This window comes from Diceros bicornis, chromosome 18 (genome assembly GCF_020826845.1).
Source record: "Diceros bicornis minor isolate mBicDic1 chromosome 18, mDicBic1.mat.cur, whole genome shotgun sequence".
Taxonomy (NCBI): domain Eukaryota; kingdom Metazoa; phylum Chordata; class Mammalia; order Perissodactyla; family Rhinocerotidae; genus Diceros; species Diceros bicornis.
Genome location: NC_080757.1, coordinates 36,113,241 through 36,136,277, shown reverse-complemented (window position 1 = coordinate 36,136,277; position 23,037 = coordinate 36,113,241). Strand labels below are relative to the sequence as shown.

The 23,037-nt window shown below is 53.7% G+C and overlaps 2 protein-coding genes across 2 annotated transcripts; one reads left to right on the top strand and one right to left on the bottom strand.

Moving 5' to 3' along the window:
• The first annotated feature begins 2 nt into the window (after nucleotides 1-2).
• On the top strand, nucleotides 3-22,074 carry SGCA (sarcoglycan alpha). Its single transcript, XM_058562033.1, has 10 exons — nucleotides 3-204; nucleotides 13,904-14,023; nucleotides 14,125-14,279; nucleotides 14,453-14,525; nucleotides 14,859-15,057; nucleotides 15,498-15,660; nucleotides 16,643-16,851; nucleotides 17,094-17,120; nucleotides 21,421-21,613; nucleotides 21,887-22,074. The coding sequence occupies exons 1-9, from the start codon at nucleotides 3-5 to the stop codon at nucleotides 21,599-21,601; spliced, it is 1,329 nt and encodes a 442-aa protein (XP_058418016.1). The 3' UTR covers nucleotides 21,602-21,613; nucleotides 21,887-22,074.
• LOC131417362 (spermatid-specific linker histone H1-like protein) lies at nucleotides 17,770-18,285 on the bottom strand. Its single transcript, XM_058560715.1, has one exon. The coding sequence runs from the start codon at nucleotides 18,283-18,285 to the stop codon at nucleotides 17,770-17,772; it is 516 nt and encodes a 171-aa protein (XP_058416698.1).
• Nucleotides 22,075-23,037: the final 963 nt, after the last annotated feature.

Below are 23,037 nucleotides of genomic sequence, written 5' to 3'. Positions count from 1 at the left end.
CCATGGCTGCTCCGCCGGCCCGGGCCGCTCCGCCGCCGCGCCACCCTCCCTCCCTCCCTCCCCCCCGCGCCCCGAGCCTCGGTCTTTCTCTGGCTCTGCCGGAGCGGCGGCTGCCCGAGACCGAGCGGCTGCCCTTCTCGCCGCCGCCGCTGGGGGACTGGCACCTCTGGGTCCTAAAGGGATCGGATTTCCGGGCCGGAGTCTGTGAGCCCTCCCCTTCCCCTCCACCCGAATGTATGCCCTCCCCTGCCGCTCCCTCGCGGACAGCCTTCCGCTGACCCCGACCCCAGCCGATTCTCTTCAGCCCTTCCATCCCAACCTCTGACTGCGGCTTATCACAACCCACATAACCGCACCCCATTACATACTGGGGGGAGGCAATCCAGCCACAGAGGTCTCAGTGCGGCCAGTCTCCACCCCGAATGTGAAGGGAGATAAGTGGGGAGGGGCACAGGATCGTTCGTTTCCTTCAAGGTCCTTCGAGCTCCTAGTATGGTTCAAGGCCATCAAGCATCAAAATCGCTGGATGCTTTTAAAATTAAAAAAAATTCAGATTTCTGGGCCCTCCCCCAAACTTTGTGAAGCAGAATGTCAGAGGCCAGGCCGGCCGGGGAATCTGCATTTTAACACTTCCCAGTGGGGAAACTTTGCACCCTCTAAGGTCTAAAACTTTGGCCTGGGGTTAAGGCCTTGTGCTGGAGGAGGAAGGACAATGGAGAAAGATGGTCCTCATCACCCAAGTGGCAGCCCAGAGCTGGCCTTTGCCCTTTAAATCTGAAGAGGGTGTGCTGCCACCTGCCTGCTCTGCACGAGCTGGAAGGGAGGGGGCGGAAACCCTGTGGTCATGCCCCTCCTAGGGCACTCTTGCTTCTCAAATAGGAAGAAGGAGTTATGGAGGAGGAATTCTGGAGGCCTGGGGCCAAAGTCTCACCAGCCAGAGCTCTAGCTTGGGTCTCATACAAGAAAAAAAGATCCTGGCCACTGTGTGCAAGTGTGTGTAGGGAGGGAAGAGGAAGGGACGCAGTGACCTACACATCCCCTGTCCTGGCAACTCAGAAAGCTGTTTTGATGCTCCCCCCATCCCCCCACCCCCCGCATACACAACCAGAGGCCTGAGTTTGCCCCCTACCCCTCCCCAGCAGCTAGGGCCTGGAGTGAAGGTTCACCTCCTAGACCATGACAGGTCCAGAAAATGGGATCTACAGATCCCAGAAAATGCTGTACACTGTGGACCCTAGGACCCAGAGAACAACTCAGGCACAAAGCCTCCCCCCCACTCCCAGCTGCTTCCTTCATCTCGGGCCTTCCTGCGGCCTCTGCCTTCTCCCCCGCCCTCTTCCCTTCCATCCCCTTCCTCTTCTTCCCAGTCTCCTACTCTCTCCCCCCGTGGCCTAGAACGGCTGTCGAAGGGAATCCTCCCACCCTCCACTGTAGGGGTGCGTGTGGGTTTTGTGGGATATAAACTGGTTAGCACGTGCAGAAGAGCGTGGGGGATGGGGTGTGGGAAGCCGCCTGGGAACCGTGAATATTGGGACAGGGAGGGGCCAGCAACCACAGACTGGATCCTGAGGCTGGCGATCCGAGGCTAAGGGAGAGGGCGGGGTTGGGTTCTGAGCAGGAGCCGGAAATGAACCTAGACTTCAGGCTTTCCGGTGCCACCTGTCTCTTTTTTGCCCAGCTGCCGCAGGAAACTTCCCCTTCTCCAGTTTTATGCAAAGGGGCAGAGTGAAGAAGCTAACCTCAGTCTGCCCTCCCTCCTAACCCTTCTTAGAAGACCACTTTCAGGAAAGAGCTTTGGGACTTCGGTTTCCAAGCTCAAGGCTGGGGCTTGAACTGCCCCCCTGCCCCTCAACCCCACTGCGGAAGTTGGGTGAGACAGAAGTCTCATCTAGTTGGGGTTTGGGCCTTTGGGCAAAGTGTCCTCAGAAGCTCTGGTGTGCCTTGGAGGAGGGCGCAGGCCCCTGGGTGTTCTGCCCAGAATCTCCCACACCCTTTGGTGAGTCATCTTAACTGGTCCCAGCCCAGGGGGTCTGTGCCCACGCTTCTGGCCAGGTGGGGAAGCCGGCTTCTAAGGGTGGGAGGAGGAGCTGAGAACCAGCTGTCAGGCCCAGCGACCCTGGGACCCCCAACAACACCTCTAGCAGAAGCTTGGAGTGAATTAGAATTATTGGGATACTCAGGTCTCCCTTTCCTGAGACTTACGAGAGTGAAACCCCTTTAGGTGCTTGGAGATGCAGGAGAGAGGAGCCAGCACAGAGCCTGGAGGGCTGAGACTAGCGAGTGGGATTATTATTTCATGGGCTCCTGGTGAGCTCAGCGACACCCGCAGCCAGAATTCCCGAAGAAGCTTTTATAGAGCAATAAATGCTTTACCACCACTCCTTCCCTGGAGTCAGGCACCCAGCCGGCGGGCCTGTGAGACGGGTGGGGAATGGGGTGCCATCTTCTCCATCCCCTCCCTGCCTGACTGCAGCAGTAATCCCACCAGAGAGGGTGAGGAGGGTGGTTACATTTGGGAGGGTTTCTGTCCAAACTGAAGGATTTAAACCTAGTTTTCTTTCCTCAGGCTGTGGCCTCACCTATCTCCACCTGTTCAGTACGCCAGGGTAACTTAACCATTCTTTCTCTTTCTGCTGTCTTTTGTGGAGGAGGCCTTGATGCCCAAGTTGCCTGGTGGTCTTTGAATGGAAGTTCCTTCCTTACCTTTGCCCTGAAAGTGAGGGTAGTGTGGTCCCCAAAGTTGCCCCAGAAGCCAGGCTGCCAGATTTTGAATCCTAGTTCCCACCGCTTACTAGCTGTGTGACCTTTGGCAACTCTAGTAGCCTCTCTGTGCTCTGAGAGAATAAACTGAGGTGAAAGTGGCTGGAACACAGAAGATAGGGCATGTGGGAAAGGAAATGCCTTTCCCAGTTCTTGCTAAAAAAAGCCGGAGGCCCTTTTTTGAAGCCCCTGTTTTCCCACCTATCCCCAAATTTGATGAGGGCCCTCTGCGACTGTTCCTTAAGGCTTGCTAGTTTTAAATACCAGGTGTAACTGCAAAGCCGGGTGATGAAGGCAGAGAGAGACCTGATTTGTGATAAATCCAAGCCCTCAGCGCCCTGGGCTCTGCCTGGGCTGGGAGCCAAGGCTGGCTTCTCTTCCCAGCCCCGGGGCCTTGAAACTCAGCCTCTGAAAGTGGTGTTTCCGTGGCCACGGTCATCTGAGCAGAGGCTGGCCTAGACCCTGCCCTTCGGCCGTTTTGTGTTGAGCCAGTGGTCCCTGCCCCCATCACTCTCCTTCATCTGTCCTCCTGTGCCAGAGACATGGGCTGATATGAGGATGCTGGAAAGGCCTGTGTGTGTGTACACACTTACATACAGAACTCGAATCCAGGATATCAGTGCTGGAGGGCCTTGAGTGGCCCTTGGCTGACCCCTTCCAGGGGGAATGAGGAAGGCTGAGACATGGAGAAGGAAGTGACTTACCCTGTCTTGGAGGAAAGAGACCAGGCTAAGGGTCACAAGGTCTGAACCAAGTCCTCGCTCCACTCATTTGCTGGGTGACCTTGGGCTAGTCATTTCTCTTCCCTACGCCTGATTTCCTCACAATGGTCAATTTGAATGTCTGAGTGTGTCTCCTGAGCATGGGTGATCCTGGTCTCCTCCCTCTGTGTGGAGCACAGCAGAATGTGGGCTCTGAAGCCAGACAATCTTTGTTAGAATCCCCAACCTGCGGCTTCCCAGCTAAGGGACATCAACAAATTCCTTCATCTGTGAAATGGAGATAATATACCAACCTCATAGTGTTGTGAGAATTAAACGAATGCTTTACGCATGTAGAACAGCTCCCGGCACAGAGTAGGAGCTCGGTGTGTTGGCTGTTATTGATTACATGTATGGGTGTATGCGTACACGTGCACGTGCGTGGGCAGGTGTGGCCAAAAATGGACATCAGAGGTTGCATCTCTACGTGTGTCTTCATGGGACTTGGAGCCTCTTGTTTCCTTCTGAGGTCTATTATATGGAATTCTGATGTGCAAGCACACCCTGCCTGCAGCTCCTCCAAATCTTTTGGGATGATCCGTGGGGTGAAGGTGACCTCCCTTCTCTACCTCCCCAAGGGGTTTTCATTCCTGCCGCTTGGTGTCTCAAATCCCCCACTGCCCCTGCAGGGAGAGGGGTCTCTTGGGGTCCTGACACAGCTGGCAGACTGCCTTGCTGCCTGCACCCCTCTGCTCTGCCCCCTTTCTCTCATTCACCCTCCACACTTCATTCTAGTGCCACTTGGAAAGTTCAGATATATCTTGGAGGTTCAGGAGGGAGACCAAGAAGGAGAAGTCAGGGGCTGTGTGTGTGTGTGTGTGTGTGTGTGTATGTTGGAGGGGGAGGAGGTGGGACAGAGGAAAGATTTCTCCAATTCATCATTTGCTTTAAAAGAAAGCCTATATTTAGCCAGGCTTAGAGGGCCTGTAAATATGTATTTTGCAACGCAGACAGCCATAGCTGTGGGAGCTTCAAAGATATGCGGGGAGGTCAAAGAAAAAGAAAATAACCGGAAAGATTGGGCAATATATTTTGTCATCAGCGGATTCGAAGAACTCTGTCTACTGCCTGTTCCAACTGCTAATAATACACATTCCTGTGTTTGATGATGGTTTCTATTTTTCATCTGCTCTCTGGGTCTTGTGCAGTGGGTGCCTGAGGAGGAGACTGGCTCTTAGACTCACCTTCCTCCACCAGCCTTTGCCTTACCTGCGCGGGGTGAAGGCAAAGAGCATCCCGCCCCTGCAGCTTCCCTCCTGACTGGCTCTGCCGGGCTCAGCCAGGCTGGCGTGGCACCTGGCACAGGTACAGCCTCTGTGAGGCCAGCTCTCCAGTCTCCCACACTCAACCCCTTGCACTTCAGGTGACCTTGAGGGTGAGGGATGGAGGGACAAATTCTACCACTTCAGGGCAGTTCTACTCCAGAAAACTCTTCTTTCTAAAAAAAAAATACGTATATATATGTATATATACCTTTTTTTTTTTTTACTTTTAGCTTTAAAAGTTTCTTTAAAAATAAGAAAACTTCAGAGAATCACATAAAAACAGAATTTACAAATGCTAGCATTGTGTCATTTTTGCTTCAAGTTCTTTCATGTAAAAAAAATAGAACATGAGAGTTTGCACTGCAGCCCCTCTCTCTTTCTCCCCAATCCTGTTGCCTGCCCCACCCACTCTCACAAATTTGGAATGCAGCCTTTATAGCCTATAGTTTTTTATTATTTTTTTAACTGTAAAATATCCGTAACAAAATTCACTATTTTAAGCATTTTTTTTTTTTTGCTGAGGAAGACCGGCTCTGAGCTAACATCTATTGCCAATCCTCCTCCTTTTTTTTTTCCCCCCCAAAGCCCCAGTAGATAGTTGTATGTCACAGTTGCACATCCTTCTAGTTGCTGTACGTGGGACGCGGCCTCAGCATGGCCAGAGAAGCAGTGCGTTGGTGCGCGCCTCCGAACCTGGGCCGCCAGCAGCGGAGCTCGAGCACTCAACTGATAAGCCACAGGGCCGGCCCTATTTTAAGCATTTTAAGTGTACAGTTCATAGATGTTAAGTACATTCACATTGTTGTGCAACCGTCACCACCATCCATCTCCAGAACTGTTTTCATCTTCCCAAACTGAAACTCTGTACCCATTAAACCATGATTCCCCATGTCCTCCTCCCCCCAGCCCCCGGCAACTACCATTCCACCTCCCGTTGCTATGAATTTGATTGCTCTAGGGACCTCATATAAGTGGAATCATACAGTATTTGTCCTTTTCTGACTGGCTTATTTTGCTTAGCATAATGTCTTCAAGGTTCATTCATGTAGCATGTGTCAGAATTTCCTTCCTTTTAAAGTCTAGCCCATAATTTCCCTACACATTTAAATATTCATAAAGCAGCATATAGTAATGCTTTCTGTATTATTCATATGTATATGACAACCATCATATTGCGTGTATCATTTTGTGTCTTTTTTTAACTTGACACGTTTTTCACAATGAATCCACATTGATACATCTGGCTTTGATTCCTTCTGTTTATTACTTCATCATGTGAATTTCATCATATTTATTTATCAGTTCCCTACTGACTGGCATTTGAATTGTGTCTATGTTTTGCTATTATAAGCAGGGCTGCAACAAACACCCTTGTACTTGTCTGAACCCATCCTTAGAGTCTATACTTAGGAGCAGAAGACCAGAGTTGTAGGGTAGGTGCACTTTCACCTTGACTAGTACTGCCAAGCTGCTCTCTACAGAGACTGCGCCAATTGATGCTCTGGCCACCAGCATTTATACAAGGCGGCCTGTTTGACCACATCCTTGCCAACATTTGCTTTTGTGAGACTTTTTATTTTTGCCAATCTGATGGGTGTGAAATGGTATCTCATTTGAATCTGCATTCCCTGCCTATGAGGTCGTGAATCTTATCATGCTCATTGGCCATCTGGGTTTGCTCCAGGCAAATCACTTATTCCATATCCTTTGCTATCTATTGCAGCTTTGGATACAAATTATAGAAAGCCCAACTAGATGTGGTTTAAGCAGAAAAGGAATTTTATTATCTCACATAACAAGAAGTCCTAGGGTTGATTAATTCAGAGACTCAACTGTGACATCAAGGACCAAGTTCTTTCCACCTTTCTATAATACCCTTGTCATCATGTTGGCTTGCCTCTTAGACTGGCCCCCTCATGGTCCAAGATGGCTGCCTCAGCTCTGGGTGTCTCATGAAGACAACGATGTCCAGAGGCAGAAGAAAGTGGATGCTTTCTTCTCAGTGTCTCTTTCCCAGAGGCCATACAGGAGATCCCCCTTCTCATCTTGATGACCAGAATTGCATACACGTCCACACCTAAACCGATTATCGACCAGAGGAACCGAATTATTATGCTATATTTAGACTGATCTCTGTTCATCTGATGGGGCTGGGAAAGGCCTTGCCTCCCCCAAAGCCTAGACCCCTGATTCCTGAATCAAAACAAGGTTCCAGTAGCAAAGAAAGAACGCCATTTGGAGCGGCACTCGAAAGGTCTGAGCTTTCCTCATTGATTTGTAGGCGGTCTTTACATATCCTGGATACTAACCTTTTATCTGTTTTGTGTGCTGCCAACATTGACACCCAGGCTGTCGCTTGTCTTTTAGCTTTGTCTATAATGTCATTTTCGTAGCAGAAAGCTTTTTTTCTTTTTCTTTTTTTTTTCAGGTAATGTAGTAAAATCGATCGATCTTTTGTGAGTTTTGTCTCTTGTCTAAGAAATCTTTTCTTACCCTGAGAGTGCCTACATTTTCTTCTAATTATTTTAAAGCTTTGTTTTTCACTTTTAGTTCTTTAATCCATCTGGAATTAATATTTATGGATGGTGTGAAGATTTTTCATATGAATCGCCAATTGTCACACCACTTCTCATTAAAGAGTCTATTCTCTCACTGAGTTGCAATGCCACAGCCATCATAAATCAAATTCCCACTTACGCCTGGATCTGTTCTGGGCACTCCATTCTATCGACCTCTTTGTCTAGCCCGGCACCAATACCACATTGTTTTAATTACTATTGCTTTCAAATAAGTCTTGGTATCTGTAAGGGGCTTATTCTTTTTCAGAATTGTCTGGTCTCTTCGTGGTCCTTTGCTCTTCCAAATGAATTTTGGAATCAGTTTGCCTAGCTCTCTGAAAACTGTTGGGATATTTATTGGACTTGCATTGAATCGGTAGATTCATATGAAGAGAACTATCTTCATAACATTGAGGCTTCTTATCCCTAAACTTCATACATCTGTCCATTTATTCCTTTCAGAGCCTATAGTTTAATAGCCTATACTTTTTCTTCATAAATATCTTTATCTTTTGTAAGTTTTTTTCTGGGTTCAGTATAATTTTAATTTTATTATGAATGATTTATTTTTAAAAAGATGTTATAGTTTCTAATAAATTTTTGCTAGTGTATGGAAACACTGTTGAATTTTGTATTTTATTTGTACTTGGATGTTAATCTTTGTCCAGCAACCTTGCTGACCTCTCTGAATAACTCTAATAACACGATTGTAGAATCTCTTGGATTTTCTATATAAATAATCATACCATTTGCAAAAAAGGTCAGAGATTTTGTTGCTTTTATTTTCCTCATCCTTCTATCACTGAGTGGTGGCTTCTAAATCTGACTTCTCCCAACTCTCAGGCTGTGCCAGTGGACCGGCCTCTGGGCAGCTACTTGCCTTGCACCATCAGTTATAAATAAATAAAACACCCCTTACTTTCTCCAGGGCTTTACAGTTTACAAAGCACTTTCGCTTCCATTATCTCATTGATCCTTATTACCCCACTTTACAGAGGGAGTGTCTCGGTAGAAAGGGCTCTGGCTCCACGTCCAGAGATCTAGCTGTGCAGAATACTGTGCTGTGGGGCCTCAGACAGTCCCTCCCGTCTCTGCTTCTCCTGTAAGCTACAAAGTCTGGCCAGGGATGGTCTCTGGCATTCTCAGACTCCTGTTTGTTGGCTCTGGGCGGGCACGAGGCTCAAGGAACCCCTTTGAAGTCCACGGATAAAAGGCGGGGAGGATTCTGGGTACACTTAGGTCCTCAGGCTGGTGCCCCTAAGTGTCGTGGAGGGGTGGGGAAATACGGAAATGTCCTTGGAAGTCGGAGGGTGGATGTAGATGATGGGGAGAGTAGGGAAGAGGGCACTGTGTCCAGCCCCCTGTCTCCACGCGGGTTCTCCTCTCCGTTTAGAAGAACATCCTCCGGAAGGGGAGGACGAGGTGGTGCTAGAGGCTGAGTCCCCTCCTCCATTGCCCCCTCTAGCCGCCGCGCTCAGCACGCACCTCGAACGCGCATCTCCAACCCCGGGCGGGCCGCTCCAGGGCCAGCCCGTCCCTCCGCCCCCCCGCTCTGCCCCTCCGCCCCCCGCTCCGCCCCTCCGCCCCCCGCTCCGCCCCTCCGCCCCCCGCTCCGCCCCTCCACCCCCCCCCCGCTCCGCCCCTCCACCCCCCCCCCGCTCCGCCCCTCCACCCCCCCCCCGCTCCGCCCCTCCACCCCCCCCCGCTCCGCCCCTCCACCCCCCGCTCCGCCCCAATATTGCGCAGGCGCAGTTCCGGGCTGGAGCCGGCGAACGCGCCCTCTCGTGGCGGACTGACAGATCGCACGCTTTGTTGTCGCGCTGGGGGCGGGCGAAGAGGATGGGGGAGGAAGATGTGGGTGGAGTCTGGGAGGCGATGCGACAATCAGATCACAATGATGAGAATCCCTTTCCTTTGTCCCTCATGACAGCATATAATCCCCCGTTTTAGAGGCAGATGAAGAAAATATAGCCCTCGGAGATCAAGAGACAGGTTCATAGAGACGAAAGCAGAATGAGACAGAGTTGGGGAGATGGTGCATTCATTCATTCATTCAATCATTCATTCATTCAACAAACATTCACTGGTTTGCGGAGTTTGAGGTGGGGAAAGACAAGGACAGAGGACCAGAGGGCTTAAACTGGGACCTCAACGGGCTGAGATGGGGCAGAAAGCTGGGGAGACAGGTGCGGATGGCAAAGCAGCGGGGACCAGCTGCTGAGGGCAGGGCTGGAGTAGCAGGAGTAAAGCAGAGACGCGGGAACCCGGGCTGGGCTCATGAAGACAAGGCTGAGAGAGACCGACATGTAGAGACCTGACGCTCCAGTCCTCCAGATGGATGCTCCAACTGGTGAGGATCAAGATGGGACATCATAGCCCCAGGAGGGACACTAGTCGCAATGGGTTGAAACAATCAAATACGTTTAAAACCATAAATTTATCACTATACTACCAATTTAAAAAAAGGTAATTGGTCACAATTTGGAGGATGCTAGGGAATCAGCTCATTATTTGGTAATTGGTAAATACAAGAACAGAATCAAGTATTTATCCCCTTTTTCCTATATGAGCTGTATTCCACTCAGTAACCAAATAGTAAGTGAGGGGCAGTTTCTCTGTCTAGAATTATTCCAGCTAATAAAAGAAGGAGTGATTGAATTTGAATATTGTTTTGAAAAAAAAAATGAGCTGATGGATGAGGCACTGAGTATCAGTGGCTCCTGTGCCTCTGGATGGAAGAAGTGACACCACCACCTATGAGGTGGTCTTGCCAAAGATAATGGACCTACTCTCCGTCCAATTACAATCTAAGGGAAATAAGAATGCACAGGAAATGTAATTTACAAGAAGTACAGAGGTCAGAGGAACATGTTAAAAAACACTATAGAGATGAAATCAGCAAAATCCAGACTATGGAAAACTACACAGCAAATGACCTGGTTCCCTCAAGGAAAAAGAGAGAGAGAGGGAGTTGGAGGGGAAACCTATAGATTTAAAGAGATTCAAAAGAGACCTATCAATCAGTTTCAGTGTGTACCTTATTTGGATCCTGATTCAAACAAATACACTGAAAAAAAATGACACTTATGAGAAATTGGAAATTTGAACACTAGATCTGGTATTAAGGAATTATTATTAACTTTAAGGTATAATCATTTGATTGGGTATAATAATTGTGATTATGTTAAAAAAAGAGACATTATCTTTCCAAGATAGACACTGAACAGAGGAAATTAAATAGAAAGGGAAAATTGGGAGGGGAGTAGATGAAATGAGACTGGCCTTGAGTTGATAATTGTTGAAGTGTTGAAGGGTGATGGATATATGGAGGCTCCTTAGATTATTCTGTATATTTTTGTTTTATTTAAAAATCTCCAAAATAAGTTTAAAGACCCTGTGACCCTCCTCCCTCCCCCAGGCCCCAACTAACAGAGGTGCTAATATGACAGCAGCAGGTTGCAATCCACAAGGCTCTGAGGTGGGGGCGGGGGTCCTCTGGTGGGCCAGAGGAGACTTTCAGGGGACTTCCAGCTGGCTCCTGGCACAGCCCCTGGTTCCCCTGGTTTTGGGGAGGGAGAGAAGGATTAATAAAAAAGGCTGGCTGCTGTGGGCCTGGTGGCACTGGGTTCGGGCACTGCCACCTTAAGACAGCTGAGAGTGTGAGTGGGTGGCTCCAAAAATAGCAGGGGAGGCAGCAGGGGGAGGGTGGGGAGTCACATGGAGCCGCTGAGGGGCTGAGGCCCCAGGCGGCTGGCCAGGCCCTGGCAACTCCACCTGCTACCCCAGAGCCCTCTGGCTCTCCCTCTGCCTCCAGAACCTTTCTTCCTCTTGCCCTCCTTCTCTGAGAAGGCAGAGGGGTGCCAGGGTGACTCGGGGACAAACACCACCCTGTCTGAGAGCCTGAGTGCACGCTGACTCTGGGATTTGCTGGCTCTCCAGGGACAGGTGGGATGGTCAGGTGGGGAGAGAGAGGAAGGGACAAGGACTAAGTAACTGCCCACCGGTCACCCCAGTCTGCAGGACAACACCCTCCCCCTCCGGCCCAACTCAGGGCAGGGCCCCGACGTCCTTGCCTGGACGTTTGGTTATGGGGGTGAGGTGGCAACACTCTTTGTGCCAAGGCCCAAGAGGGATATTCACACAAGCACCAAGAATTTTGGAACCTTGGCATCCATGAGCCCCTGCCTCCTTCTCAGAACACAGAATGCCCCTCTGCCTGCTCTGAGGGGGAAGCCCCGGGAGAGAAGGGCACCCCATCCCCTTCACCTCCAGACTTAGATCCCTCCGCAGATGGAGGAAGAAAGAGGAAGTGATGCCTGCCAGCAAGTACCTCAGCGGTGTCAGGGGTTGAGCTGGGCACTGGCCTAAGCTTTCTACATGCATTCAGCCGGTCAGTTATACACCCCTCATGCCTCAGTTTTCCCATCTGTAAAATGGGGACAATAGTAATACTTTCTTCACAGAACTGCTATGGGGACTGAATGAGTTACTCCCTGTAAATACATATAAACCTTCGTCGGAGGAGCAGGCGGGGGTTAGCCGTCATGACCCCCCAGCAGGCGAGCCCCACACGTGCAGAGGTCTGCTCGTCTCTGTGTCCTCCGTGCCTGGTCCATCGTGGGTGCTCCACAAATATGTGCTGGATCCACGATTCTGTGGATTCCTTGTAAGGACACAGAGAGGCGAGCACTATTCTCACCAGTTTGTAGTTGTGGAGACAGAGCCCAGGGACGGTGACTGACTCTTTCCAGGCCATGTCTCCAGTAGGTGGTCAGGGTGGGATTCGTGTCCAGGCCTGCAGGCCTCCAATCCTGTGCCCCCGACCCCGCCCCCCATCTCTACCTGGTTTCTCCTGCCCAGGCCTCTCTTTTCCCTGACCTGGGGTACACGTTGGGGGGGCTTGGTCTGAGCGTGAGGCTGGGTGAACGGGCACCCTCGTGTGCCGGGAAGGAAGCTGTCACCTAGCCCCCTGCACCTACTGGTTACTAGGCCCTATGCCAGGTCCAGTGACACAAAGATGGTCTGCCCCACTATCCCGTGTGGTCGGGCTGTGCATAGGGGCTGAGGGGGTCCCCAGCTCTGCCCCGGGGAGCACAGAAAGCTTCAGAGAGGAGACGATGCCTGTGCTGAGTCTTGAAAGGTGGGTGGAAGTTTGCCAGTTGGACGAGGGCAGGAAGGGGACTCCAGGCAGAGGGAACAGCTTGTGCCAATGTATGCGGACTCAGGAGAGCATGTCGGGTAGGAGGGCAGCAGAGGGAGGCTGGGCAGAAGCCTGGGGTGGTGTGTGTGTGGGTGTGTGGTGGCGGGTAGAGGAGGGGATTCTAGTCAGGATGGCCAGGTACAGGAAGGAGGGGAAAGCCATCAGCAGCTGGGGAACTCAGGGCAGTGGGAGCCATTAGGGTTTTAAGGGGGCACGGAGGCAGTCAGGTGGGTGGTTTAGAAAACCTACTCTGGCCACAGGGAGGGGCTGACTGGAGGGGCCTTGTCACATGAGGAAGGTGTCCACCCTAGATTCGGTGCCTGCTCTGGGTGGGGATGGGGAGGGCCGCCCTGGCTGAAGCCAGGGCCCAGCTGCTCTGGAACACCTCCCCATTCCTCCCTCCTGCCCTCCCTCCGTCCTCCCAGCTCCTGTCTCTGTCACTCACGGGCGGCCAGGCTGAGGCAGCCATGGCTGCGGCACCAATCTGGATTCCTCTCCTTGTGGGCAAGTTGGGGCCTTCGCAGGGCAGAGGTCCAGGATGAGGGGGTGGATTTAGGGGTGATGAGGTGGAAGTATGGAAGCTCCTCAGGGGAGGGGCCTGAGGGGCTGAGGCAGGGGCCAGCAGGACTTTGGGGGGTAAATGCCACATGCGGCAGGGGATCAAGGGAACTGGGCTGGGAGCTGGGCTCTGGAATGTGGGCACTGGGAGCTCTGAGAGTTGGAGCGTCCTGGGGGGGTGGGCCTGACAGCGCAGGCCCAGAGCGTCATGGCCCTTTAACGGGCCGACCAGGGTGGCTTCTTCCTGGGCCCAGGCTAAATTTGGCGCTGGGAGGGTGTGGGGGCCCTGCCAGGGTAGGTCCCCTCCCCAGGACTCAGAGTCCCCTTTGCTCAGCTCCTGTTGGCCTCTAGTGCAGGCCCTGCTCCCCGTATGTTGGGGTGGGGGGGAGTCCCGGAATGGCTACCCTTCTCCTCCAAATGCTTCTTTCTTTCCCCCTCTCTCCAGCCTCCCAGATACTCAGCATGAGGCTCTTTTCAGAGTGAACTTATCACGAACCCACACACACACACACACATACCCCACACTTCTCCCAGCCAAACATCAGTCCTTGCCCACTGTGACCCCCAATGGGGGCCTAAAATGAGGAGTGGGGGGCAGTCTGGGTCTTGTCCCAGATTAAAGTGTATGGCACAGGCAGGGCCCCTCTCTGTCCTTTCCTGGGAGCCAACAAAGGAGCCCCCCTCTCTCACCTACTTCTCCCCATCCCTTAGGGGCATGCGGGATGTGGTGGGGAGGGGCAGCTTATCCCCTGCGCAGGACTCAGGCTGGTCCATGTGTTTGGGGTTGTGGGGTCCCCACAGGTCTCCTGGCAGGGCTGGGGGCCACTGAGGCCCAGGAGACCACGCAGCACCCACTTGTGGGCCGTGTCTTCGTGCACACCTTGGACCATGAAACCTTCCCGCACCTTCCTGAACAAGTCGGTGAGAGAGCCTGATGGGCACCGGGATGGGCTGGGGGTCCCTGGCCCTGGGCTGGCAAAGGCTCCGTCGTGTCTCTAATCCCCTCTCCTCCCTTCCACCAGCTGTCCCACCCACCGTCCCTATCACCTACCACGCCCACCTCCAGGGACACCCAGACCTGCCCCGATGGCTCCGCTACACCCAGCGCAGCCCCCACCACCCTGGCTTCCTCTACGGCGCCCCCACCCCAGAAGATCGTGGACACCAGGTCATCGAGGTACCAGCAGGGCCCCCAAGAGGCTATGTCGCATGTGTGTGTTCATTCAAGTTCGTTCACATTATTTACATGCTACTAATTTGGTGGCATCTCAATCCTCTCCTGCCAGGCCCCAGCTGCACCGTTTCTCTCCTAACCCCACCTCTTGGCCCTCTTCCCCATCCCTCCCCTAGGTCACAGCCTACAATCGGGACAGTTTTGACACCACCCAGCAGAGGCTGGTGCTGTTGATTGGGGACCCAGAAGGTACCACCAGCCTTGCCCCACACCCTCCCCACCAACACCAATCTTGGGGGATCTCCCCTGGAAGGTGGGGGGTGGAAGGGAGAGACTTGGAGAGTAGTGGGGAGCAGGGCATGCTGGAAAGACTCCAAGGTGTATTCTTAGCTGCTTTGCTGACAGTCTGTGGGGCCTTGGGTGAGTCATTGAGGCCGTGGTGCTGGGGAAGGGCATTTGGGGCCTGTGATGTGTGGGGTGTTAGGGAGAAAGGAAGGGTCTGAGGGAGGGGGGTCAGAGGAGGCTTGGGAAGGATCCATGCAGGGCTGAGTATAGCCTGAGATGCCAACCTGGTCCTTCCAGGGCCCCTGCTGCCATACCAGGCTGAGTTCCTGGTGAGCAGCCATGATGTGGAGGAGGTGTTGCCTGCGATGCCTGCCAGCCGCTTCCTCACAGCCTTGGCGGGGCTCTGGGAGCCAGGGGAGCTCCAGCTGCTCAACATCACCTCTGCCTTGGACCGTGGGGGCCGCGTCCCCCTTCCCATCGAGGGCCGCAAGGAGGGGTAGGCTTGCAGCCCAGGAGGGCTTCCTGGAGGAGGAGGAGGCAGCTTGCCTTTTGTCTGGGTGGAGGGCATAGAACATGGGTCCCCCTAATTTCCTGGTGGGGCTTTACCTACCTTTGTGCACCCTCACCACGCCCATCTGTACCTCCCTGCTTCACACTACTGTCCACCTCCCTCCAGCCGCCCCCTCATCTCCCTCTTGCCCTTCCTGGGCCCAAACCCTAGTTACCCTGAACTCTGCACTTCCTGGTGCCCCATGAGGACGTGAACGATCCATCCGTCAAAGGGCATTCCTGCAGGGATAAGGCCCCTGGAAGACTGGAGTGCTGTGTACTCTCGCATCACCCCAGATCTCAGGGTGGCCCTGTAACCCTCAAATCTCCACTGCGCCACACAGACACCTCCCTAATTTGCTGACGGTGGCTTCTATCCGGGCCCAGGGTGTACATCAAGGTGGGCTCTGCCTCACCCTTCTCCACCTGCCTGAAGGTGGTGGCGTCCCCTGACAGCCACGCTCGCTGTGCCCAGGGCCAGCCACCGCTTCTGTCCTGCTATGACACCTTGGCACCTCACTTCTGTGTCGACTGGTGCAACGTGTCCCTGGTGAGGAGGGACCCTGGCTCAGGGTGGGGGTGGGGCGTGGCCCCATCACTTTCCTCCCTCCTCCTTTCCCACCCCAGTCTTTCTGTCCCTGTATCTTTCTCTGATTATCTGCGCTCTCGCTCTCGCTCTCTCTCTTTCTCTCTCTCTCTCTCTCTCTCTCTCTCTCTCTCTCTCTCTCTGTGTCACACACACACACACACATACACACACACACACTGAAGTTCCACCTTCTCTCACGAGAGGGCGACAGAGTCCATAATCCAGACAAGGGATCTCAAACTCCTGAAATCCCAGGGCGATTCCAAAACCCTTTCCCCACCAAGGGCCTCTGTGTGACAGCTCTGTCTGCTTCCTTCTAAGGTGTCACCTTGCAAATCTGCCTGCAAGGAACAGATAGCTCTCACCCCCGTGTAATAAACCAAAGACGCTCACTACTGCTCTTTGGGATATTGAGCCGAAGAATCTGGGGTCACTAGAGACCCTGACTCCCCGTGCTGGGAACCCCCGGAGTACTCTGTTCCCGTGAATTGTCCGACAGCGCAGCCAGGGCCTGGTCATCAACCACATTCTTGAACACGTGCTCCGTGCAGGGCACTATGCAATCAACATGTTTTATCCTCACAACCACCCCAGAGGACAGGTACCACTATTAGCATTTCGACCTTACAGGTGAGGAGGCTGAGGCACTGAGAGGTAAGTCATTCTAGCAAAGCACTGTCTGAGTCAGGATTCAACCCAGATAGTTGGACCCTAGAGCTGTGCTCTAACCATTGCACAGTCCTGCCTCTCCTAGAATTTCTCTCCCGCCTCCTGGTCCAGGGCTTATCCTGCTAGGTCAGCTGAGCTGGCAGAGGCAGGCAGGAGTAAACTCTAGTGGTTGCATGGGGCAATAGGAGGGTGGTCCCGGAACCCCTGCCCTGTGCCCCGGGGGTCTCTGTGTCCAGCCAGCTGCTCCTGGGTCAGCCCTGGGCTCTCTGAGCAGGTGGATAAGTCAGTGCCAGAGCCCGCAGATGAGGTGCCCACCCCAGGCGACGGGATCCTGGAGCATGACCCATTCTTCTGCCCACCCACTGAGGCCACGGCCCGAGACTTCCTGACTGACGCGCTGGTCACCCTCCTGGTGCCTCTGCTGGTGGCCCTGCTGCTCACCCTACTGCTGGCCTATGTCATGTGCTGCCGGCGTGAGGGACGGTGAGTGTGGGGGACGGAGGCAGGGAGGGCACTGTGGCTGGTGCTCACATCTGTGGGACTCCTTGTGGCACTTGTGCTGTGTGGGGACCCAGATCCATAAGGGAGTGGGAAAGGAGTGGGGGACCAGCCAGGAAAGGAGTGGGGGACCCCTTTCTAGGCAGCTAAGGGCTCGGGTCCTGCCTGGCCTAGCACCAGGAGGGGGCTGTGGCTAATAGTTAATCCCCTCCCTTGCTTTTCCTCAGGCTGAAGAGAGACCTGGCCACCTCTGAGTGAGTAGGGGAAGCTGGGAGCTGGGTGGGAACGCCCCTAGACTGTCAAGCTGGACCCTCTAACCTTCATGAGCAGCATAGACACACCAGATTATTCTGGGGTGATGGGGGCCACCCTTGGATGCCGGGCCTGACCTATCCTGGCCTAACCTTCTCATTTTCTGGTCTCCATGGCACAGTCTAACGTGGAATGGGACAGGGGAGGGGACCTGGCCAGGCTCTGGGGACCTGCTGCTACCCTGGGGAAAAGTGTTTGAGAAGCAATTTAAGAGGCTTCACACACACACACACACACACACGCACACTTCACCGTGAGTCAGGCATTTGGGTTCCAAGCTGGGTTCTGCCGCAAAATCACTGAGACCTTTTCTGGCCTCAGTTTCTCCCCCTGTGATGTGGTTGGACTATCTAATGTGTGTGGATGCTTTCAATTCCTCCAGCCCTGTCCAAATCCATCTTCCCATTATTTTGCCCAGGTCTCCCAGCCCGTGGCCTCCCCCCTCCTCTGTGCACAGCCCTCTTCCTCTCCCTGTCCCCTGAACCCCAGAGATTCCAGGAGGCAGGTGTGACATACGTCAGGCTCATTTTATTCCCGCTGCGCGGAGCCTGTGGCAGGCCTGGCGCCCGCCTGCTTGCCCGGCCTGCTTCGTTAATGGCGGCGGCATCTGGCCACCCTGCGAACACCCTTGATGCGCCGCTTGTGCCCCTGTTTGGAGCCCAGTAACCACCTGCGCTGCGCAGGCCGGCGCTGCCCCAACTGCGGCCGCCGCTGCCACTGTCTCTTGACCTTGAGCTTGAACTCGGAGGCGTTCTTCTTGCCCATGCAGAAGGAGCCTGAGGCCCCCTTGCCGGTCACCTGCTTGACCATGCCCTTGTCCACCAGCCCCTTGAGCACTCGCTTGAAGCGCCAGGCGTTGCGGGTCATGTTGTAGCCCCCGTTGGCGACAGCCTTCTTCAGGGCGGCCAGGGATATGCGGTTGTACACCCCCTTGTCCGCCACGACCCCCAGGATCACCTTGGATATGCTGGGCTTCTTCTGGCAGGCGCCGCGCCCAGCCTCGCTCTTGCTAGGGCCTCCTGACACGCTGGCCTGCTGGCCTGCACTCAGGGGGGTGTTTGAGGCCAAGGGCGCAGATAGGGGTGGCTGCGAAGTGTCTTTCTGCATCTCTTCCTGGGGAAGGGAACTGGGTACGAGGACCTCCAGGATGGCGGCTGGAAGTCTCCCTTGGGCTGCTCCTTGGTGGGTAAGGTGCGTCCCGGCTCCTGGTTCCCTCAGAGGCTTCCCTCTGGCCCGAGCCTTCCCCTGGGTGGCCAAAAGGAGGACCAAGGATGATCACCCACGGCTGGCCTCAGCAGACTTGTGCTTCGGACGTAGGGGGTAGTAAGGTTATCTCTGTGGTGACCTCAGGGGGACATTGTGAGGCCACCAGAATACTGTGAGGGTCATAATGGCCTCATTGTTCCCTCCTGGGAGGGGCATCTGACATGCCAGGTCCCCTGGGAAGAAGGGCTGTGGCTGCGTGGGCCAGATGGGCAGACCCACACAGTGTGTGCACACTCATGGGTGTATATGCACACACACCAGCCGATTCCAGGGTCTTCTGAGACCCCAGCTTCAAACCCACCGTGTTGACCCCACCATCTCAAACCATTGGGTTGAGGAATACAAACATTTTTAGAATCAGAATTATACCAACATTTATGAATTTTTATGGGGAATATAGTTTCCGGAGTGAACCGAAATGTCATTCCTTGATCTACCTAAGTCAATTTAATTCTTTGATCAACTTTCTATACACAGCAATGAAAAGGCTTTGCTTTTTTTTTCTATTTTCAATTTTTTTTCCCATTGGGATCAGTGATTTTCTATGTAAATTTTACAAGGAGGATTTTATTCCTCATTTTCTTTGGCCTGTGCCAAATTTGATTAATTATATCTTCTGCTGTTCTGGATATTCTCCTGTGACCAGTTATTTCTGCCACTTCCAGCTTTCCTGGGCCAGGTTCATAGCTCTGATGGTGTCAGGAAAATTGGCCTCCTCCATCAATTTTGAATCAATAACCAATTTTACCATGTGCGACATTAGTCTTTGCAGGTTTGAATTTTCTGTTGATTTATTTCTACAGAATCCAATTTTTTTTTTCCTTTTTCAATGTCTACCATTTTTCAAATTATCTGCAAATTGTGATTCTGCTGCCTGCTTTTCACCTGTGTCTGGTCAGAAAGTCCTCCAGCCCAACGACCCTTTCCTGCGGTCTATGTGCCAGAGGAGAGGCTGTGTGTCTGTGATGGAGTGTGTGTGTGTGCGCGTATGTGTGCGTGTGTGTGCAGGAATGCCTGCCCGTTTGTTGTCTGCCTAAGTGCTGATGTGGAAGGACTGTGGGGGCAGACACCACAGGTCTGGCTACTGTTCCTGCTCTGGAAAAACATCCCCAGGACATTTTTCCACCTGTGTGTGTTGCCGGAGTAATGAGACCCAGATGTGGGGCTGGGGGGTGGGAGGGGGCACATTAACTAAGGCCCTTCCTGCACCGAGGGCATTACCTGCCTGGCTGCCTACAGCCCTCAGCATCCACACGCTTCTTGCTCCCTTTCCCCCTCAGCCTCCCTTGCCTGGGAATGGAAAATTGTGTTTTGGACAACCCTGCTTACCAAATTCCAGAATCAAGAGCTCATCTTGACCCTCCCCGGGCCTTAGAGGGTGACTCCACCTCCTCCCGCCGGCCAGATGGGATTGGTCCTACTCCCCCCCAGGAGGAGTGTGGCCCATTCAGCCTGAAGCTAGAAGTCCTTCCTGTAGTCTAATCTCTCAGGCTCTCGCTGGAATCTGTGCCCACTAATTGAGATTTGGACATGGGTGACGATCACTCGTCCTCCCCTATTTGATCAGTAACCCAGTGGCAAGTAGGATTGCATCCCCCCTGTCTGGATCCCCCACCCCTTTAAAGAAAACCCCAATTCTTATTGTTTATGATGAAGAGTCCCTGCTGTCTGTCTGACTCAGCAACCAGGTAGTCTGAAAGGATGTCTCCAGGCTGAGCCCACAAATGTGGGTGGGTTCACGAGAAAGGGCTTGGAAACATGCCTCCACTGGTGGCCAAGTTCATCAGTGGGCCTACTATAATAAAATAATACTGATGATGATAATAGCAACTGAAGGTTCCCTGTAATAATAGCTACCACTTGCTGCATGCTGACTAGGAGACATTCTAAGTGTTTTTCTGGTATGAACTCATTTAATTCATACCATAACTGCATTACATTTGAGGACATGGTGGCACAGAGAGGTTAAGTAACTCACACAAGGTCACACAGCCAGTAAGCAGTGGAATTCACATTCAAACCCAAAGCAAGTCCTCATGCTGCCCTACTTCTCAGAATGAACTAAAGCTTGCCCCTGGGCAGCAGAAAGCAAGCCCATGAGAATGCCAAATGAGAATGAGGCTGAACCTTCTGAAGAGAAACTGGAGGCGGAGCTCAGGAGGGACTCCGGAGGTGGCCGTCAGTTCACTCAGAGCTGCTGGGATTTCCAGCCTGTGGAGAGTGGAGCCTGGTGCTGGCCTCGAGGAGCCTTGGTCTGAAACAAAGACGGACACAACATTCAGGGTCTGGAGCTAGTCCATGCTGGGGGCAGGCTAGAGTGGGGGTGGGAGGGGCCGAGGGACCCAGAGAGCGGAGGACAGGTCTGAGGAGCCAGAAGATGAGAAGGTCAAGGCCTGGCAGGAAACAGCTCAGGGCAAAAGCTAGGAGGTGGGGAAAGATGGAGGAGGTGTGTTTGCCAGACTGACAGGGATGGGGGGAGGGGAGGAAGACTGGATGTTCGGTGGTGGGAGAGGGTGTTAGGGGAGGGAGCTGAGTGCTAGAAGGGACTAGAGGGTCATAGATCCTCTGGGGATGTATATCCACTGGGGTTAGCTATGTGTCTTAGTATCTCAGGAGCTCTTACCATATGCCAGGCACCTTCCTAAACACTCAGCCTGCATTTTCTCATTTAATCCCCACAGCAATCCTAGGAAGTAGGTTCTATTATTATCCCCATTTTACAGTTGAGGAAACTGAGGCACAGAGTGGTTAAGCAATTTGCAAAGGACACACAGCTTTGAATCCAGGCTGTCTGCATACAGAGCCGATGCCTCAGTCACTGGGCACTGAGCTGGTGCCATAGAACTTCCTGGGTGTAAGTCTCCCTCCATGTAATGGGGGAAGACTGCAAGGTGGCTTGGAGGTAGTGCCAAGCTGAACCCCAGAGGAGGAGGGCTGACTCCCAGAGCTGACGACTCTGCCCGCCCTGTGCCCCAGCATCCAGATGGTCCACCACTGCACCATCCGTGGGAACACGGAGGAGCTGCGACAGATGGCAGATAGCCGAGAGGTGCCCCGGCCACTCTCCACCCTGCCCATGTTCAACGTGCGCACAGGCGAGCGGCTGCCTCCCCAGGTGGATAGCGCCCAGGTGCCCCTCATCCTGGACCAGCACTGAGGGCCTGCCCAGGTGGGTCTGGCTGGGCAGTGCCAGCCTCATTTTTGGGAATGGGTGGCCTCCATCTCAAGGCTGGGGCGGGTGGTGGGGGACGGGGGGACATCAAGAGGAGCGGCACACAGACCTGCCTGCCCCTCTGAGGCGGCGGTGGGGGGTGCTCAGCAATGCCAGGGCCATGCTCCCCAGTGCCAAGCCCTTGGCGTCAGAGGGTCAGGGTGGGGAGGGCAGGAGAACCAGGGCCTGGTCCTCACAACGCCCCACTCTCTCTTCCCTCTGCTGTTCCAGCACCAGCCCTGGCCTATCTTCCCTTCTCTCCCCACTCACAGAGCAGCCACGACCCATGGCCACATCCCTCCTCCTGATTCCGGCTCCTGCTTCTGGCTCCTGGCCCGATGGACCCCAGGCTTGGAATAAGCAGAGAGATGGGGATGGGGCGGGGTGAGGGTCCCCCAGAATAAATACTCGCTGCTCTGCTCATCTGTTGTTGCCAACGCCTTCCTCTCAGCAGCGCCGGGCCTCATTGCCTCCGCTTCCCTCAGGGGCAGCCAGGGGCCGCCAGCCTGCCCTGTGGACGCTTGACATTTTGCTGTTTTCTCAAGTTCTCTGGAAGAAAGAGGTAACACCCTGCACCTGTGGTGCTGTTAATCCTCACATGAACCTGACAGTGAGGGCTTACTGGATCATCATCCCCATTTTATAGACAAGGAAACTGAGGCCAAGGGAGAATAAGTGACTTACCCGAGGTCACAGGACAAGCAAGTGTCAGAACTTGGATTCCACCCTGATGTGTTCACCTTCACACTGCCTTCTGGAGGGCTGGGGGGTTCTGGAAGCAAGACATCCAGGCTCTTACCCATCCAGATCCTCTGGAGGGGGAGCTGCTTTGTAAGCGGTGTAGGGAGAGAAGCCGATCTAGATATGCAGAGAGTGGGTGGGAGGCAGGACCCCGAATGCCCAGGCTCAATGACTCCTCCCAGTGGGCTCCTCCAAGGACAGAGCTGAGGTCCAGAGGACGCCACATGGCCTGGACATTAAGCTGAGTGTTGCCAGCTTGGCTTGGTCCCCGTGTGAGCCCTGGACAGCTCAGCTGGCCAGGGAGCGGCCGCAGCTCGTTTTTCCCAGATGGTTACCACCAGAGCAGGCCGGCTTCACCGTGTCCACTGCCTTCCCGAGCCATACCTAGTGTCACATGTGACGCTCCTCGGGATGACAGAGGGGACCCCGATAAAGGAGAGGGAGCAGAGGAGCAAGGACTGTGGCCCAGGCCCCTGACCCAGGAGGCAGCTCCAGGAGAATTCAAACAAGGACAAGACACCGACAGCCCTGGGCCCCTAAATCCCTTTTGAGCTCCACTCTCCAGGCCCGGGACCCCCCTCCGTCCCGGGGCTGACTCCCTGTCACCACTTCTCCCCGGGGCTCAGGTGGTAGAGGTGGGG

Bases quoted from the DNA above. Each gene is read 5' to 3' on its own strand.
- SGCA (XM_058562033.1), top strand. From the start codon at position 3: ATGGCTGCTCCGCCGGCCCGGGCCGCTCCGCCGCCGCGCCACCCTCCC. The intron at 14,280-14,452 runs GTACCAGCAGGG...TCCCTCCCCTAG, and splicing joins GTGGACACCAGGTCATCGAG to GTCACAGCCTACAATCGGGA. The intron at 17,121-21,420 runs GTGAGTAGGGGA...CCTGTGCCCCAG, and splicing joins AGAGACCTGGCCACCTCTGA to CATCCAGATGGTCCACCACT.
- LOC131417362 (XM_058560715.1), bottom strand. From the start codon at position 18,285: ATGCAGAAAGACACTTCGCAGCCACCCCTATCTGCGCCCTTGGCCTCA.